Source organism: Pelodiscus sinensis, chromosome 7 (assembly GCF_052426305.1).
Source record: "Pelodiscus sinensis isolate ZL-2025 chromosome 7, ASM5242630v1, whole genome shotgun sequence".
NCBI classification, from domain to species: domain Eukaryota; kingdom Metazoa; phylum Chordata; order Testudines; family Trionychidae; genus Pelodiscus; species Pelodiscus sinensis.
Genome location: NC_143058.1, coordinates 73,531,174 through 73,550,093, shown reverse-complemented (window position 1 = coordinate 73,550,093; position 18,920 = coordinate 73,531,174). Strand labels below are relative to the sequence as shown.

The 18,920-nt window shown below is 47.5% G+C and overlaps 1 protein-coding gene across 3 annotated transcripts in view; it reads left to right on the top strand.

Moving 5' to 3' along the window:
- Nucleotides 1-18,920, top strand: part of BOLL (boule RNA binding protein) — a 117,979-nt gene that overhangs the window by 42,806 nt on the left and 56,253 nt on the right. For all 3 annotated transcript variants that reach the window (XR_012905401.2, XM_075934266.2, XM_075934263.2), the window contains exons 6-7: nt 7,798-7,873; nt 12,785-12,912. Coding sequence is in view for 2 of the 3 variants with exons in the window: in XM_075934266.2 (XP_075790381.1) it covers nt 7,798-7,873; nt 12,785-12,912 (204 nt within the window). In the remaining variant the exon portion in view is untranslated. The remainder of the gene's footprint in view (nt 1-7,797; nt 7,874-12,784; nt 12,913-18,920) is intronic.

Genomic DNA, 18,920 nt, shown 5'->3' with positions numbered 1-18,920 from the left:
TAAGGCGTGCACTGTCTGCGCAAAGTTCATGCCCAAGGGAGACCCTCACGACAGTTGTCTGAAGTGTCTGGGTGAGGGCCATTTTACAGATACCTGTAAGATCTGCAAGTCTTTTAAGCCGCGCACTAAGAGGGAGAGAGACTTCCATCTAAAACTTCTCCTCATGGAGGCGGCTTTGCAGCCGGCACCGGCTGGGCACTCTGCGGTGCACAGTGCACCATCGTCCACGTGAGATGCTCCATCCCGAGGCCAGGCCTCGGAGTCGAGGGCCCGGCACCGGTCTCACTCTCCGGCACCGAAGAGGTCAAGAACGTCTCATGGTAGGTCTCCGAACCACAAGTCCAAGTAGAGCCTCCACCGCGGTGCACACGTCCTCATCCACCATGGTGCGGCGTAAGTAAGTGGGACGTCCGTCCAGTCCAGGACAACTACCCTCGCACTGCCCCTCCATGCCGGACACCTTTTAGGTTGCGCAGGACCTCATTAGCCTCACTACCTCCCCTCCGTCGTTGGTTGAGGCAGCAGAATCGAGGTTGCCTACGCCGGAGGCCGTGTTGGATCCGGCTTCGCTTCCGCACCGGCATGACCAGATGGCACTGGCCACTTATCGGTGCTGGTCTCAATGCAGGCCGCCAGGCTTCACTCAGTGGACTCGACCCTCCTCGGTGCTGGGATCTCTCCCAGACCTCGTCTTGGCTGCACCGGTGCCGTATCACTCTGGCCTTGTGGCAACGTCTACGGCACTGTCATCATCAACGCTGGCGCTGAGCAGCTTTCCAGGGGTGCCATTCCAGTCGTCGGCACTAGGCCCTTTAGCATCAGCCTCTTCAGCACTGATGCACGTTTTGGCACCATTGCAGGCACCAGTATCGACCCCGTGGGCCTTCCTGGTACCGCCATCGCCGGTGATGTCAGCTTCTTCGGGTTATTCTCGCAACCGGTACCGACTTTGGCCACGCAGCCATGCCCTGTGTCAGCACCGCATCCGGCACCGGGACCAGTTCTTCCAGTGCTGGACCGGGCTCCACCCCGGGCATCGGGGCTTGTCCTCCCGGCACCAACTCCACTCCTGGAACCGGGACCTGTTCTCCCGGTGCCACAACAGGCACCGCTAACGGCACCGGGACCGGTCTTCCTAGTGCCGGTACGCCCTCATCGGGCACACGCAGGCAAACCCGAGTCCATGGCCAGGTTTGCCCCTCCATCGGTGGCGGGACATTCGTCATCTGCGCCTCCCTTGCCGGAGTCTGACTACTCGTCGGATTCTGATGTGGCATCGTTCAGGTTGGAGACCTCGGGAGCTTCCTCGGTTCAAAGATCCCGTTCCAGGCATTGTCGTGATCGTTCACGGGTACAGCAGCCTTGGCCGCCTCAACCACAATGGCCCTTCTGGACGCCATGGGCTTACCACCAGTGGCAGGGGCTTGTGCCCTCCTCTGTGGTGTCAGGAGCCTCGGGGCGCCCAATGGAACCATCGGCATCGTTGTCGCGACCCCCTCCTTCCCCCAGAGGTTGTTTGCTTTGGATGCCGCGGCTGAGCCACAGGCTTTGGTACCGGAGCTGCTTCCGCAAGCAGTACCACCTGTCCAACTGGCGCCTCAGCCTGTTCCTGCGCTGGGCCCGGCACCAATCCAAGAGTCGTTGTCATCATCGTCTCCCAATGAAGCCTTGGTGGATCCCGCACTGGCGTTGCCTACTATGGATGCCCAAGCACATCAGGAGCTGCTTAGGCGTCTGGCCTCCAATCTGGGTGTCCCTGTGGAGCCAGTAGTGGAGGACACGGACCCCATGATTGACATCCTCTCGGACGATGCGCCCGCCCGCTTGGCTTTTCCACTTAATAAAACCGTCACCAAAATTACCAAGGAGTCGAGAGGCGCTATTACGTTCCCCAGTCAGGGCACAAACTCTTGTACTCCCAACCTGCTCTGGGGTCCTTGGTCGTTCAGGCTGCGGCCCAAAAGGAACAGCTGCCCCAGCCAGGGCTGTCCCCGAAATCTACGGAGCCCAAGCGCTTTGACCTGATGGGCCGTAAGGTATATGCCACTGGTGGGGTGCAACTCCACATTGCTAACCAGCAAGCGATGCTGAGTCGTTATGCTTTTAATACCTGGCAGGCCATGGATAAGTTTAAGGACAAGCTGCCTGCCGAGGCCCGTCAGGAGTTTGCGGCCATGACATCTGAGGGCAGAACCATCGCCTGCACGGCCCTCCAGACTTCCCTGGACGCGGTTGACTCTGCAGCCCTCACCAGGGTGTCAGGTGTGGTTATGTGCCATGGTGCCTGGCTGCAGGTGTCTGGAATACCTCCGGACGTCCCAACTACGATCCAAGACCTGCCGTTTGACAGGAAAGCCTTGTTTTTGGAGCATACAGGCTCCAGGCTCCATACACTTAAGGACACGAGGTCTACTCTTCAGTCTTTGGGGATTCACACGCCGGACCCTCAGCGTCCTCAGCTGCCCTACAGACAGCAGGGGAGAACGCAGTCCCAGGTCCCCTGCAGGGATTACTAGAGACGCCGTCCTCGTGCTCCCAGTGTGAGTGCGGGGGCGGCTGCGGGTCCCTCGTCCACAAGGGGTCATCGACACCACCCGAGAGGGGACAACCCCTGTGGGGTTGGTCAAGGTCCCTCCCAGCAGCATAAGCACCAATTTTGACAGGCTGCTAGAGAGTCGTGCACCAGCCTCCCACTCTAGCCCCTGTTTAGGGCCAGGTGATCCCAGTTTGCTAAGGCCTGGGCAGAAATCACGACCGACGCCTGGGTCCTAAGGATAGTCAGGAGTGGCTATACCATCCCTTTTCTGGGCTCGCCCCCTTCCAACCCGCCCGCCCCATCCCTTTTCAGGAACACCTCTCATGAAGGCACGCTCCGCCAAGAGGTGTTAGCGCTCCTCCAAAAGGGAGCTGTGGAGAGGCTCCCTTCACATCTGGAGGGCAAGGGGTTTTACTCCCGATATTTCATTGTCCTAAAACCCAAGGGCGAGGTTCGTCCCATCTTAGATCTCAGAGACCTCAACAAGGCGGTCGTGAAATCCAAGTTCAGAATGGTAATCCTGGCTTCTGTCATTCCGGTTTTACAGTTAGGAGATTAGTACGCAACTCTCGATCTCAAGGATGCATACTTCCATGTGGCAATAAGACCCAGCCACAGGAGGATTCTCCGTTTTATTGTTTCCCGATGCCACTTCCAATTTACAGTGCTCCCATTTGGCCTTTCAACAGCACCGAGGGTCTTTACAAAATGCATGGCAGTCGTAGTGGTGTTGCTCTGCAAAAAAGGGGTACACGTTTTTCCGTACCTGGACAAATGGCTAATTCGTGGTCGTTCCTCCAAACAAGTGGAGGCCTGTGTTTCCGTCACAAGGGCCCTGCAGGGGGGAGCCTGGTCGCCTCCCCTCTGCTGCGAGGGTCTGTGCCTCTGGGACCTGTGCGTAGAGTACGACATAGTTTTGCAGGCAGAGTACCTGCTGGGGTGCAAAAACTTGCTGGCCGACGCTCTGAGCAGGTCCTTCGGAGCTCATGAGTGGTCTCTCAAGGACTCGGCTCTTCATCAGCTCTTCTGCAGGTGAGGCTGTCCCCTACTAGACCTATTTGCCTCGGCATGCAATACCAAGTGCCTGAGTTACTGCTCCCTGTTGGGGCTGGGGGAACACTCCTGGGGGGATGCCATGATGGTGACGTGGCCAGCGGGCATCCTTTTATGCTTTCCCTCTGTTTCCCCTAATTCCCAGGATTCTGATCAGGGTCAAGACCTTCAGATCCACAGTCACCTTGATAGCCCCTCGGTGGCCCAGACAGTTCTGGTTCCCTATACAGGTGGACATGCTCAGCGAGGAGCCTATAACGCTCCTGCTGCTTCGGGATCTCCTGACCCAACCTTGGGACGGGGGGACCATGATTCACCCGAATCTCAGCTCTCTCCACCTGACAGCCTGGTTTATCCATGGCTGACCCAACCGGAAAGGGAATGTTCCCAGGAGGTGCAGATGGTGCTCCTAGGTAGTAGGAAACCGTCTACCAGGCGATCGTACGCAGCCAAGTAGCAGCGCTTCTCATCTTGGGCGTCCAGAAGGGGAGTGCACCCGTCCTGTGCACCTGTCCCGTCCATTCTGGACTACCTCTTTGAACTTAGGTCCAGTGGCCTCTCTACCTCCTCTATCAAAGTCCATGTGGCATCTTTCTCCGCCTTCCATGTTGGTTCGGCAGGAGTTTCTCTGTTTTCTGACCCTGTCAAATGGTTCCTTAAGGGTTTGGATGAGTTGTATCCCTCAGTTAGACTCCCTCTTCCCGCTTGGGACCGTAACCTCGTGTTGTCTAGACTTGTGTCGCCCCTCTTTTAGCCGCTCTTTTGGCCACGTGTTCTTTAAAGCACCTCTCTATGAAGGTTGCATTCATTGTGGTCATTATGTCAGCTTGCAGGGTCTCCGAGCTCAGGGCGTTAACTGTAAACCTGCCCTACCTAGTGTTTTCTGACAATAATGTGAGGCTCCGCCCTCACCCAGCCTTTTTCCCCAAGGTGGTGTCATCGTTCCATTTTTCCCAAGAAATTTACCTCCCGGTTTTCTTTCCAAAGCCCCACACCTCCCCTAAGGAGCAAGTGCTCCATTCTCTGGTTTCTAGACGTGCACTAGCCTTTTATATTGATAGGACTAAACCCTTTCGCAAATCCACAATTGTTTATCGCTGTCACTGACAGGATGAAAGGGCTTCCCATATCGACCCAGAGGTTGTCCAGTTGGGTTGCGGGGTGTATCAGGGAGTGTTATTCCTTGGCCTGGGAGGTCCTGCCCTGGTTTACAGCACATTCCACCAGGGCACAGGCATTCTCTGTAGCTTTTGGGGCACAGGTTCCAATCACTGAAATCTGAAGGGCAGCCACGTGGTCGTTACTCCATACCTTTACGGCGCACTACGCGCTGGCACAGCAGCCATGGAGGACACAGGGGTGGGCTCTGAAGTCCTCAGCTCTGTATTGTAAATATGTTTGTTATCTGTGTCATATTGTACTTTTTACAGTTTTCTGTGTTCGCTTGGTTGAATAAATTTGTTTGGATTGTTCAACTTTCGTGGACTTCTCTTTCTGAGTGCTCTGACCCCTCCTCCTTGAAGTGGGGTTGGCTTGGAAGTCACCTGATTCGAATGGACATGAGCAACCACTCGAAGAAGAAAAGAACGGTTACTTACCTGTAACTGTTGTTCTTCGAGATCTGTTGCTCATGTCCATTCGATTCCCCCACCCCCACCCCCACCCCCCCTTCGTCAGAGCGTCCGGCAAGAAGGAACTGAGGTGAGGCAGCGCCGGGAGGGGTATTTATGCCCCGCCATGGCAGCGCCACTCCAGGGGTCGCCCTGCCAGCGCTATGGGTACTGCTAGGGAAAACGCTCTGGAAGACGCAGTGCACGGGGTGCGCACACCTGATTCGATTGGACATGAGTAACACATCTCGAAGAACAACAGTTACAGGTAAGTAACTGTTTTTTTCTCAAACCCCAGCTGGCTCAGTGCAAACCTTTCTGTGGACCACCAGTTGCTAATGGAAATTCGTTGTTAATTGCATAATTATGCTTGGGCCATTTTGCTAGTACTGCAGCTATGGAGAACAGTTTAATTTAACCAGTAAGAAAGGAAATATTAATTTAAATTATTAAACAGACTAAGCACTTTAATTTTATATGGTTAGTTTATCAAACTTCATTTAAAAAATATAAATATTAATTTATGTCTGCACAAAAGGTTCCTATGTTTTCTTTATTTGTGGCAGGGGTGGGGAACCATTTTTGGGCCACTGACCCACAGAAAAATCAGTTGGGGACCACACAAATGAAAAGCAAAAAAACCCAATCCTCCAAAAACTGCCAACTCTTCCTGATGTGGCCCCCAGCTGAGACATCTCATTCCTCTGTCACTCCAGTCCCATCGGGGGGAGGGGATGGGACAGGGAGGACTGAGGTTCAGGGCTTTCCATAGGCCAGATTTACTCTTCGGGGGTTCCAGAGTTAGTGGATTTGGGGGACCCCCCCAGGCTCTGGGTTTGGGACAAAAATGGGTTGTTGAGTGTGTGGGACAGGGCTGCCAGCAAGAGGAATGAGGGTGCATGATCTGTGTGGGAGGTAGGGTGCAGGATCTGAGTGGGGATGGGATGCAGGAGGGGGTTGAGGGTGCAAGGTCTGAATGGAGGTAAGGTGCAAGAGCAGGCTGGGAGTACAGTGTCTGGCTGGGAAGGGGGCAAGAGCAAGGGAGGGTGTAGTGTGTGGCCAGGAAGGAGGCTGCAGGAGAAAGGGTGGGTACAGGAGTGGGCTGGGGGTAGGATGTCTGGCCAGGGGGAGAGGGCAGTAGCAGGCTGGAGGTGTGGAGTCTCAGTTGTGTGTGTGGGAGGGAGCTGGGTTGTGGGGTTCTGGGCATGAGGGGTGGGGGGCACTTGTCTTTGGGCTCTGCGCCAGTCCCGGACACTGACTCCTACTGCTCCCATTGGCCAGATTTTGGCCAGTGGGAGCAGCGGGAAAAGCCTCCAGGTAGCATGTCCAAGCAAAGCTTGGGGGGCACTACTGGGCATGCAGTGCAGGCAGCAACTTTTTAAAGAAGTGTGTAAACTGAGATGCTGGTATTCAGGTGCCCTGGAACACCTGCTTCTCAGGAATGGCCCCATGTCTCCTAGATACTTGATTAGCTGGAGGGGCTGCAGCCAGTCCCAAGGGGCCAGGCCACCACCCAGATCTGAGCCTGGGGCCTTGCGTGGCTGGGGCAGAGCCAGGACTGCATATGGAGGCAGGAACTGCTTTTAAAATGGAGCTGGACATTAAAGGGAAAACAAGAGCTGTGGGGTGAAGTCCTGCCATCTGCTTCAGGACCATGCTGAGCACTCACCATACTGCCAGGAACTCAGCCAGCCTTGGCCTGGTCTTGCCGGGCACACATGCTCTGAGCCCCAGGATGACCCCTGCCAAGAGCTCCTCTTCCCAGGCTTCGGTACTCTGTCCAAGAGATCTGCTTGGCTGGGAGGCAAGGGGGGTGAGCACTTCACCTGCCTCCAGCAGTTACAGCATCAGCATTTCTTTGGCCCTGGGGAATGATGCTGCCTTCTGCTCCTCAGCCAGAGCTGGGGGGTGTCCCCTGCATCTGCTGCTGGGTTCTACGCTGCTCCCGCCTTCTTGAACAGCCTGTTCCCCACCTCCTGCTGGAAGGGAGGTGGGCTCAGCCTGGGGCCCACCCACATGAGGTCAGTCTAGGTTTTCTGTCCAATAAATTGTGTGTGGAGAGGGGAAAAAAAGATTCTCCTGCAGAGTACAGCGTGCTGGCTACTGCTTGGGCTGCAGCAGCTTGTGCTCCACAGGCTGGCTCCGGCGGCAAGAGCAGCAGCAGCAACAACTCACAAGGAGAGGGGGGGTGCTTTTTTCCCCACAAGCCTGATCTCGCAGTGAGGTTCAGGGCTTTCCCTACACACACGCACGCACGCGCGGAAGCTGGTGCTGGTGCTCCAGCCTCGCAAGAGAGTGCCAGGCTTTAGCGCCAGCGCAGGCTCCCCCCTGCAGGAGAAAGGGGGGGGCTGAACTGCAGCTGCAGGCCACCTGCAAGGCAGCCATGGAGCCCCCCCTCGCTGACTGGGGGAACCGTGGGGGGGTGCATTCCTACCCTTTGCACCCCCATTGCATATGGGCCTGATCTGCGATCTGAAAGAAGCTTGTTGGGTGTGTTCACTATCAGCTGCTTCTAGTTTTACTTTCAGTAGTTATATGCACCCAAAAATAAAAAGTAAAAATACTGAATATTAAGTATTTTTCTTTGTTTTGTTTTAGGCTGAAAAACTTAATTATAAGGATAAGAAACTGAATATTGGTCCAGCAATAAGAAAGCAACAAGTAGGGATTCCTCGTATGTATTTTCACTATATTCTTTAGCTGTATGTGATATAAATATAACTCTTTTAACCAAAAATATCTTGTGTAGGATCTGTACTGTACTAATCCAAAGCATTGAATATAATTAGAATAGTCAGCAGGTGGAAGCACTGACATACTAATAAAAATGTCAAAAGAACCAGATCTCCAGGCACCAGCATTAGCCCCACAGTATGTTCCTTTGAATATTGCATGGAAGGGAAGTTTGAACTCATGGAATGTGACTGTAGTATGGCAATATTCCTCTTCCCAACTGCCACAAGCCCTTATGGTGACAGAGCATCAAAGTTAAAGACAGATATGTTTTAATTTCAGGAAAAGAGTAAGTGGCAGACTGCTGAATACAGCATTTTCCTATTGGGAACAAGCACGTGTTATATTGACATGGTACATATGCTGCTGTAAGGAACATTAACTCCCCATGTGTGATGTATGAAGCCATGTTTAAATGTCATAGCTGTTGAAGTATTGCCAGTGATAGCAGGTAGACTCAGATGTCCTGGAAAAGGCCACAGCCATAACAAGGCAGCAGTCATTGCATCATAGATATGATTTAAGCATGGCAAGACCCATTCATCCTACTGCCACATTGAAGGAGACTTATACACGATTATATATTGTTGGTATGTGTTCCTCTTATCTACTCCAGATGCTGCACCTAAGGGAGGCAAGGGAATTCTGTGGATACAAAAGGCTCTTTGGCATATGTATGTTTAGTTATTCACTCCCCTTGCCTATTCTCTAGTGTCACCTGTCCCATATTGATACAGGAATGATGCATTACTTCTTCAGTTCTTCAAAAACTTTTCAAAACATTTTTTATGGTAAATGGCCCATTTTTGTGCACTTTTACAAGAGAAGGAAAATATTTCCGTACCTGTTATTGCAGTGAAATGCCTGCAAAAAAAGTAAACATAGTTTGGAGCTTGCATACACAAAATGCACCATGTTATGGATCAAGAGATCCCCCTCCATGTTCTTCTGGAACAAACACATTTGAAATACTCCATTTATTTTTGTTCAGCATATTACCAAAAAGATCAGACAAAGTGGTGGGAATTTAGAGAAAATCAGCAAATGTGATTAGAGACCTAGAGGAACTGACCTAATGAGAGAAGATAGGAAATATTAGGAATACCCCAACTAAGCTCTGACTAAGGGTTGGTGTGGTGTTTGAAAAATGTAAATACGATACCAACTACTTAGGACCCTGAAGGGCTGTAACCAGCAGCAAAATAATGCAATTAAAAATGGAAAATTTAGGCTGAATATCAGGAATGAGTTTCAGAGATTAAAATCTATTGGGGTATGGGATGATCTCACAAAAGAAGTAATAAAAGGCACATTGCTTGAAATATTCAGTTGACTATGTTGTACAAGTAAATGCGTTATAGGGAATACTGAATTGTTAGGCGATGGAATAGGGTTTCACTGTTTCTAGTTTCTATAAATTTATAGTTGGTCTCCCTCAGGTTTGGTTTAACAGTACTTATACCTGCAGGACTGGTGTATCTGATGCAAAACACAAACTTCCAAGAGTGATATCATTATCAAATAGTTATTTTTCCACCTTTATTTCTGACTTTGGTTAATAGCATTAATTGATTGTTTATTTTCCTTTTTTTACATTTTATTTCTTTCAGTGTTTCTAATATTAGGGTCATGATTTGTGATGATTAGATAATGATGTTTCATTTTGACCTGAATAGATAGCTTTATTTTCTTGTATCCAAAGATTATTTATGATACTTTATTATTAGTAGTTTTTAGTTACTGTAAACTAGAGCTAATTGAAAAACAAAACTTTAATGAAAGCTTGTTTTTTTTTATGTTTAAAATGGCTGAAAAAATTGTCAGCATTGGGAATTTGGAAATTTTTCAATAATCTGTTAAGATTATTGCAATTTAACACAAAATAACATTCAAATACGTATATGCTTATCCAAAATTGCATGCTTGTTGCTTTATTTTCCATTTTTGAAGTTTTGGGAAGACTCTGAAAACATACTGATGAAGTGTCCTGGCAAAAGAGTGTGAATCCATAGATGAAAGGCTTATCTTATGCAGGACAGTCATATTTAGTACCTTTGCATTGTAATTGTTTTATCAATATTACAGAGTTTTGTATTACAAACTGAATATAAAACACTTTGTTCTTATCCAAGGGTCTCTGTGTTGTATCTTGTGGGTTTGGTAACTCCTGGTATTGAGCTGCCAAAGGCTACGTCTAGACTGCAAGCCTTTTTCGAAAGATACTTTCGAAAAAGAGCATCTAGACTACAACCAGTACTTTCGAAAAGACAAGCCACTTTTTCGAAAGAGAGCACACAGGCAGTCTGGATGCTCTCTTTTGAAAAAGCACAGTTTGCATTATATAGTGCCTTTTTTCGATAGAGCACTTTTGGAAAAAAGGCATTATTCCTCGTAAAACGAGGTTTTCTGTGGTCGAAAAACTGCTGCATTCTTTCAATTTACTTTTGAAAGAATTCAGCAGCAGTCTAGATGCAGGGAAAGTTTTTTTGAAAAAAGGCCACTTTTTTCGAAAAAGCCCTGTGGTCTAGACTCACCCAAACTGCCTTGAAAAGTTATTTCCCCTGGGTATACACAAGAATGACATCCTCACCCTACTCTGTATAACAGAATACACATCCTACTCAGCTCCTTCACTGCTGCTGCAGAGAGCAGACAGAACTTACCAGATCCTGTCCTCAGGACTAGACTACCTTATAATCTTTTATTGTAAGCTTGTAAATAGTTATCAGTGTTTAGTTCAGTGTAGTGTAGTTAGTTAATTTTAAAACTGTGCAAGTAGCCATTCCCTTGTTCTCTGTCTGGGTATCTTTACCAGAACTATGGCAGGTGCTGAGCTTGAGGAGGCTCTTGTCCAAGGTATTCCTGAATCAGATGCCCACATCCATTCTTCTGGTTTTGGGTAACATCGGCTTTCCTGTCATTGCCATGCCTTTACTCCCCAGGCCAGAAGGGAGAGAGACCTTAGGTTTTAGACTCATCTGGCCTCAGAACATCTTCAGCTGGAAACTCTGACCGGCCCATGACTGGTGTCAAGGCCACGATGAATCCTGAGGTTCTCTCCTCTGTGACAAACTTTTCTACTTGAGCTTCTGTGCCATTTTTCAGCAAAGGCCAAGACTGGAATCTGCTTGGTGACTCCCTGAGCCATTGCTGCTCAGTTCTGTAGCATCAAAATAGTTTATGGCACAACACTAAAAACTGATACCGTTGCATAAGGCTTGAAAATTCCCAGGTTGAATCCTTCCGGCGACACTGCCCTCTCCACCAGCATAAAGTCTTATATTGGAGTATTTTGGAGTCTTTTAATGGCATAGTTGTCTCTTCATTACACATCTTGGCATAAATCAGCCTTCACAGGTCACTACTATAGATCCCAAGAACCTTGTCTCTCTTCCAGTACCTGAGTGAAGAACCATCACTGAGGTTACTGTCTATTCCACCACTTACTTTCCCAACACTTGGCTCTGTTTCTGTTCCTGTCTAATTAAAATCTCAGAGGGTAGCCATGTTAGTCTGTAACTGAAAAAAACTTAAAAAATAAAGAATAGTTTTGCAGCACCTTAGAGATGAATAAAAAATGTAGATGGTATCATGAGCTTTTGTGGGCACAAGCCATTTCTTCAGATGAATGGAGTAAGGGGTTTAGGGTACAAATAAATAGCAGAGAAAGAGAGGGTATGGGGAGGGAAAGAGAAGGAAAATATAGGGAAAAAATACTTAGAGTGTCTGTGCTAAAATGAGGCTAATAGAGTGAGCTGTGAGTTTCTGGTGCTTAGCTTTTTATGTCATTAGGGTGTGGAATGTAGCAACCCATCCAGCTCAGGACTTTGTTCAAACGTTGATTACAGGTTTCAAACTTGTAAATGAAACCAAGTTCTTCAGCTTGTCTTTCCAGGTGTTTTTTGAAATTGCTTTGTAATAGTATAGTCACTATACTAATTAAAATCTGCAATTGTCTGAGAGTAGCTTTTACACCATTGTAGATTATTTTGAAGAGTCCCCAAACTGACATCAGGAAACTGAACCACTTTCCTCTCCTTAAATCCTGGTTTGCAGGGAATTTAGCTGTCAAGCATATTAAACACAGATCTGTATTTTCTGATTGTACTGTCTCTGTGTTCTGCAAATATGTTTTCTTAGACAAGGGAGAAACATTGTCCAAAATTTGGGAACTTTAAACCTTGCTCTAGTTAAACTCATGGGTCCTCCCTTTGAACCCCTCAAGAAAATGTATTTGGTGCATTGGTCTGTAAAGATAGCTTTTCTTAAAGTCATCATCTCTGCAAAGAGAGCTGGAGAATTGATGCATTAATTGCTACACTACCATATAATTAGGTACATAAGGGCCAGGTGATTGTGAAGCCCAATCTTAACTTCATGTCCAAAATGGAGTCGGATTTCCATTTACCTCTCCATCAGCTTTCTTTCCTAAGCTTGACTTTAAACTGGGGAATTTCACCTACATAATGATTAACCCTATGGAGTACCAAAGCCTTTAGAAAATCCAATTAACAATTTACAGTTTACAAGAGAAGATGTTAGAATTTATTAGCAAACAAAGGCTGTCACCATGGATTAAAAAAAAGATATATTGAACTGTCACATTTTAGCTAGAAACATAGTTCCTGTCTAGGATTTAAAATGCACTCCACCAGATGGTGCAACATCTGTGGTTTGTTTGAGATATTTTCCTGTTGTACACAGATGCAGGGCAGTAACATAGAGTAGATATAGAGACTATAAAATTTGATTCATGTTGGAAAAATAAAATGTGCTTTGGAATTTTCCATTACTTGTTTTAAAATCTGTAAATTTGTTTAATTTTATTTTCAACCATAATTGTTCATTTTAGGATCTAGCATAATGCCAGCAGCCGGAACAATGTACTTGACCACTTCAACTGGATATCCTTACACTTATCACAATGGAGTAGCTTATTTTCATACTCCTGAAGTTGCATCTGTTCCACAGCCATGGCCTGTAAGTAATATCTGAAATATTATAATATTAGAATACTGTATTAGTCTCACAACTGGCTTATTGGTAAGATTCTGTTCCATAAAGCTTGTTTCCATATTCTTCTTTATTGTATTTTCCATCTTTTATTCTTTCTTCTCTCCTTATTATACAAAACAGATACAGTTCTGAAGAGAATTAATTACTACTGTGAAAAGTGCTCACCCACATATGATATGGTAGTTGTGTCTCATCATTTTTCTGCATTAATTCATTTGAGAGTGTAGTGATTGTCTGGTTTCACCCACATAGTTGTTGTTTTGGCATTTAGTGCAAATGTTGTGATAGGCATGTGTAAGACCAGTAGATCTTGAAATGCATGTTGTGGGGGGTGTTGATCATCATAGTAGTGAAGCTATATCTACAAATTTTGCATCTATTGTTCTGGCACGTGGTGTGCCACTTTCATTTGATGTGTCCTAGTCTGTGTGGAGCTTGTTTCTGATGATGAGCATGGAGAGGTTGGGGAGCTGATGAAGGCCAGAAAAGATGGTTTGGGAAAGATGTCTTTCAGGATGTGGTCCCTATCAAATATGGATTGTTATTGTTTGGTGTTATCCTGTAGGGCTTCCAAAGTGGGATGGTAAGTGACAACTAAAAATCATGGATTACATTGAGAAACTGGTTTTATGATTTATTACAGTAATCTATAACTCACTGTCTCCCCCCCCCCCCTTTTTTCCATTTCCCCCAATAGGTGAACAACCACCAACATTACCACCTAGTGGTCAGGTGGAAGGTGGCAGGTTGTCTCCCCTTTAAAAAAAATCATCATCTTCAGCCTCCTTCTCCACCATCTCCCCCTTCCCAGAGCAGCTCCAGGGGAGACCTTACTGCAGTGCAGCTGTGTCTGTACAGCTGTGCCACTGTAAGCTATTTTGTGTAGTTGTAGCTTCGGACTACATTCCCTAGACCTGACAAAGAGCTCTGTGTTCATTCAAAAGCTTACTACTTTCATCAACAGAAGTTGGTCCAATAAAAGATATTACCATACCCATCTTCTCTATCTACGTGTATTTTGACAGCTAAGGAACTGGCTGCTTTTCTGAATGTAACTGCATCATATAATGTAATTAAACTGTCTGGAGTTAACTGGTGATCATTACTATAGCTTACATTGTTCCTGTTTTACATTATGTTAATACTTTTTACATTTGCCTTGTCCTAGGAAGTTTTTGACTTTTAACATGCATTATATAACAAGTATACTTAGTTTCAGTTCTCACTTTATTTGGCCTCATCTGTTTTTTAAAATATAGAATAAAGGATGAGACATTATAGATCAGAAAGAAATTCATAACAGAAAACTATGTAGAACTGTTAAAGGTTTTGGCTATCAGTAAGAGCAAAGAAATTGGAACTCAGGACGGCTGAGTTTTTTGATAACATGAAGTCACAACTGGTCCAGTCTCTGTCAACTGAATAGTAATAGAAATGTAGCCGTGTTAGTCTGGTGTAGCTGAAGCAAAATGCAGGACTATGTAGCACTTTAAAGACTAACAAGATGGTTTATTAGATGATGAGCTTTCGTGGGCCAGACATCTGCACTTGAAAGGGAATCCTCTGAACTGTCATTCATGCTAAAATTTGACACTCTCCGGGGGGGGGGGGGATTGAACAAAGACCCCAACTACCTTACCCATTACAAAGATAGCTTCCCCAATTATCACCTCTAATACCATTAGCTCACAGACATCTGCCTTTCCCCACCTCTAATATCATTAACTCACAGACACTTACCTTCCTTCCCCCCTCCCCCCGCATCGCCCTTCTGGTCTGAAATGTGATTTGTCCTTTTCATATGTGTTCATTTTTTTAATTGTATCCTTTGGTATATATGGTTGTGACTGTTTTCTTCCACTATTTGATCTGAGGAAGTGGGTCTGACCCACGAAAGCTCATCATCTAATAAACCATCTTGTTAGTCTTTAAAGTGCTACATAGTCCTGCATTTTGCTTCAACTGAATAGATACCTGTCTACTGTGACCACAGAATCCCAAAGGCTGATAAACTCCCCAGGTTTGATAGTAATTGATAACTGTTCCTTGCTTTGGATTTCTCAAACTTACTTCTCAGGTGCAGACCCAGGCCTGGTCTAAACTAGCAGTTCAGACCGAATTTAGCTACATGAGGTCAATTTTCTAAACAATACGTCCACACTGCCACGCCTGTTGTGTCAACATTAAGGGCTGCTGAAGTTGATTTCAGTACTCCTGCTGTTCATGAAGAGTAATGCACAATTTGACCTTGCATGGTTGAATATACAGTAGTGTAGACCCAAGACTAAAGAAGTCAGTTATTGACCTCCAGGAGGCATCCTAGAGTCACCCACTCTAACCACTCTGGCCAGAACTGGCACCTCTACTGGTCTCAGGTTGAACAGGAAAAGCCCTAGGAATATTTGAATTTAATTTCCTGTATGGCCATTGTTTTGAGTACATCTTAGAGTGAGCTGCATACCATGGCACACATGGCCATGACTTAGACAAATTTAAGTACTCCTGTTATTTTGAATACTTCTACTCCCATGGGCTCCAATTCCCAGGATGCAGAAGAGTGCTATGGTGAAGTGTCCGGAAGATCTTGGGCCTCTTTGAGGTGTTGGGAAAGGAATCCATTCTCTCAGAACTCTGAACCAGCAAGCAGAACATGGACATTTATGCGAAGATTGCAAGCTGCTTGGTGGCTAAAGGCTATAACTGGAACTCCCAGAAGTGCTAAGTGAAGATCAAGGAACTGTGGCAGTCCTACTGCAAGGCAAAGGAGGCTGCAAGCAGCTGGATGTGATTCTTGGGGGGACCTGACCAGCTTCCCTAGCCTGACTGTTGAGTCTGGCCAAGACATTCTTGGTGTCAGCATGGAGGACAGCATGGTAGCAGAGGGTGAGGAGGAGGAGGAAGAGAATGGCCAGCGGGTGATCAAGGAAAGCCAAGATCTGTTCATGTTGGTGGAGCCCAGTCCCCTCCTCTCAGGATGTCTCCCAGTTGAGCACTGACCCCAGGAGGGCACTTCTAGTGAGTTCACAATTTTTTTCTTACTACAGGCATGTTAATGCAATTGGTTGTGATGTGCAGTGTGCACGGAGGGAGGGCATCTTGTTAATGTTTCTGCAAATTGGATGGAAGTCTTCCCTCTACATCTCCATTAAGCTCTCAGATAGGAACTCTTTGATTCTTCTAACAAGGTTTTTGGGAGTGGGGGCTAGCCTTATTCCATCCTCCCCAGTAGGACACCTTACCACACCATGCTGCCAGTAAATGGTCTGGCGTCATTGAACCACAAAGCATTGCAGGATAAGGCCCAGGTTTCTGGCCATGTTCAGTCAGCATCTGCTCCCAATCACTGTGGGTATGTCTAGACTACATGCCTCTGCCAACAGAGGCATGTAAAATAGGCTACCTGACATAGTCAATGAAGTGGGGATTTAAATACCCCCGGTTTCATTAATATAAAAATGGCAGCCGTGCTGTGCCGGCTCAGCTGATCATCGGCACAGCGTGCGAGTCAAGACGCTGATCGGTCGACAGGGGAAGCCTTTGTCAACCACTCCCTTATGCCTCGTGGAACACATCTCGATTGTCTTTACAGAGCACTTCAGTGTGGGCTGACAGATTAGGGTTAGGCTTAACACAATGTATCTCCAATAATGTGTTCCCTTGTAGTTTTTCATTGCAGCTAGAATTACTGCCAGTTCGCTGCATACTTCCCCTCTTACAGAATCTGTCTGCCTGGCTCAGATCTGCAGGTGAAAATGCACATGGGAGGACATGATCAGGGAGCAAAGGGAGTGCATGAACTCCCTCATGGAGGAGATGCGGGTAGAGCGCCAGAACCAAATCGCTGAATGCCAGAAGAGGAAAGCCGCCAGATAGTAGTAGGCGAGGCATCAGGTGACTATCTTTGCCTCCCTGACAGCTGTGATGGAGCACGTGGCAGCATGTCTGGAGAGGGCTTCCTCCCAGGACCCCATCTGCCCCAATAACAACACCTGTCCCTCCTTCCCAGCTCTGTTGTTCCCTCCTCCCCCAAGATCCACCAGGGACCCAGGACATGGGGGGGAACTTAAGGGCAACCCTAACCTCCAGGACTTCAGGAGGCAAAAGGGTGTCTGGCTCACATTTTTCAGCCCCCCACCCCTCTTCAGGTTTCCACTTCTTTCATTTCCCTGCTCTTTTCCCCAAATAAAAACTCTAGTTCTTTGAACAACAGTCTCTTTATTACTTGTTCTGCAGTTGAGGCATGGGAGATTAAAGGCAAACATAGGAAATGGTGGGGCAACTTGTTGAGAGCAACATGGAAGAGACTCAAAACTGGCCATTCATATGTTCAAGGCATCTCTGATTTGTTGCCTCACACTGTGTTCTCCTTATTGCCCTGGTTTCCGGCTGCTCAGAGACTCTGCCTAGGCACTCTACTTCAGCACCCTGCCCTGCCACAAAAGTTTCCCGCTTCTTCAAAGAGTGTCCCTGTGAGTGCTCCACCTTAGGTGTTGTGGCGCCATTGCGCGTCGACATGGAGATTTATAGTTGCAGTGCTCTCTGATGTGCTGTGCATGCGTGGCAGACAGCAAGCGCCGTGCCACTACCATGCATGTTTTCTGCAGGCTTTCTATCCCCATCTCCAACGGTCACTCCAAATGCGTGCGCTTCCTTGGTCAGACACACATTACAGCACAGTGCAAGCACTGCAAACAGCTCACAGCTCGCACAAGGAAGGCACAGCAGCTCCAATTGAAACTTCTGTCACTCGAGAACATGGTAAGACTGGCTACAGATCCAGAGCATTCATCTCCCCTGTGCCAACCATCACCCCCTGGCCATGTCTGAAAAGTCAGTGCTGGCCAGCATCTCCTTGAGGGACTCTTTCTCTGACCAGAATAGGAAGAGGTCCCTTTCCTCCAGCAAAGGTGCCTCTCCCTCAAAAAAACAGGACCAAGCGTCTAAACTGCCCCCTGCTCCAATGTCTATCAGGGTTCTGGACAGGGAGGCTCCAGGACCATCAGGTACAACGGTTCCCGAGGATCAAAGGACCTACATAAGCCTTCCAAGCCTTTAGGCAAGGCCAAGGCAAAATCAGTGCTGTTGGCACTGAGAGGGGAAAAAATCAAGCCGGCTACAATCATGGCACCACCGTCACCAAAGAAGCCACACTCGGTACTGTCAGCACCCATGCCAACTTCGGCACTGAGGAGCCACAAGCATGGGCATCGTATTGGGTTCAATCCGCAGGCACCGTATTGGGTTTAATTAGAGGGTCAGCAGCTCATGACGACGGCTCCTGCTTCCAGAGCATCGTCCCTGCCACCCATTGACAGGTCGCTCTACCAAGAGGAAGAGATTGTTTCCAGTGATGAGGAATCATCAGCCTCCTCTCACCCGACAACCCACAAAGCCTCTTCCTCTCTTGATGACACCCTTATGCCTCCACCTCCTACGATGGGTGACAACTTCTGTTCTTTTCAAGAACTCTTTAAACGAGTAGCTGACATCCTTGAGGTCACCCTGGTCAGCCTTCCTGAGACCCAACACGAACTGACTAGCATACTACATGCAACACTAAACTCCAAACTGGCCTTGCCCATGGATCCTGCCCTTATGAATCCTGCCAAGATGGTATAGCAAATGCCAGCCACCATTCCACCAGACTGGGAGAGATCTGACCGCAAATATGTAGTGCCGCAAGGAGCGGACTTCCTCTTTTCTCATCCTTCCCCCAATTCTATAGTGAAGGATTCTGTCAACCAAAGAGGTAAACAGAGTGCAACACGTACTACCTCGTATGACCAAAAGTGGAAGTGATTAGATCTTATGGGAAGGAACACTTATTCCTCAGCCTCTCTTCAACTATGTATATTGACTTATACTGTCATGTTGGCTAAATACATCCACCACATCTTTGAACAGCTATCACTTTTTATTTATGGATCCTGCCGGGATCACTTTTTATTGATAACTTGTCAGAGGATAAGAAG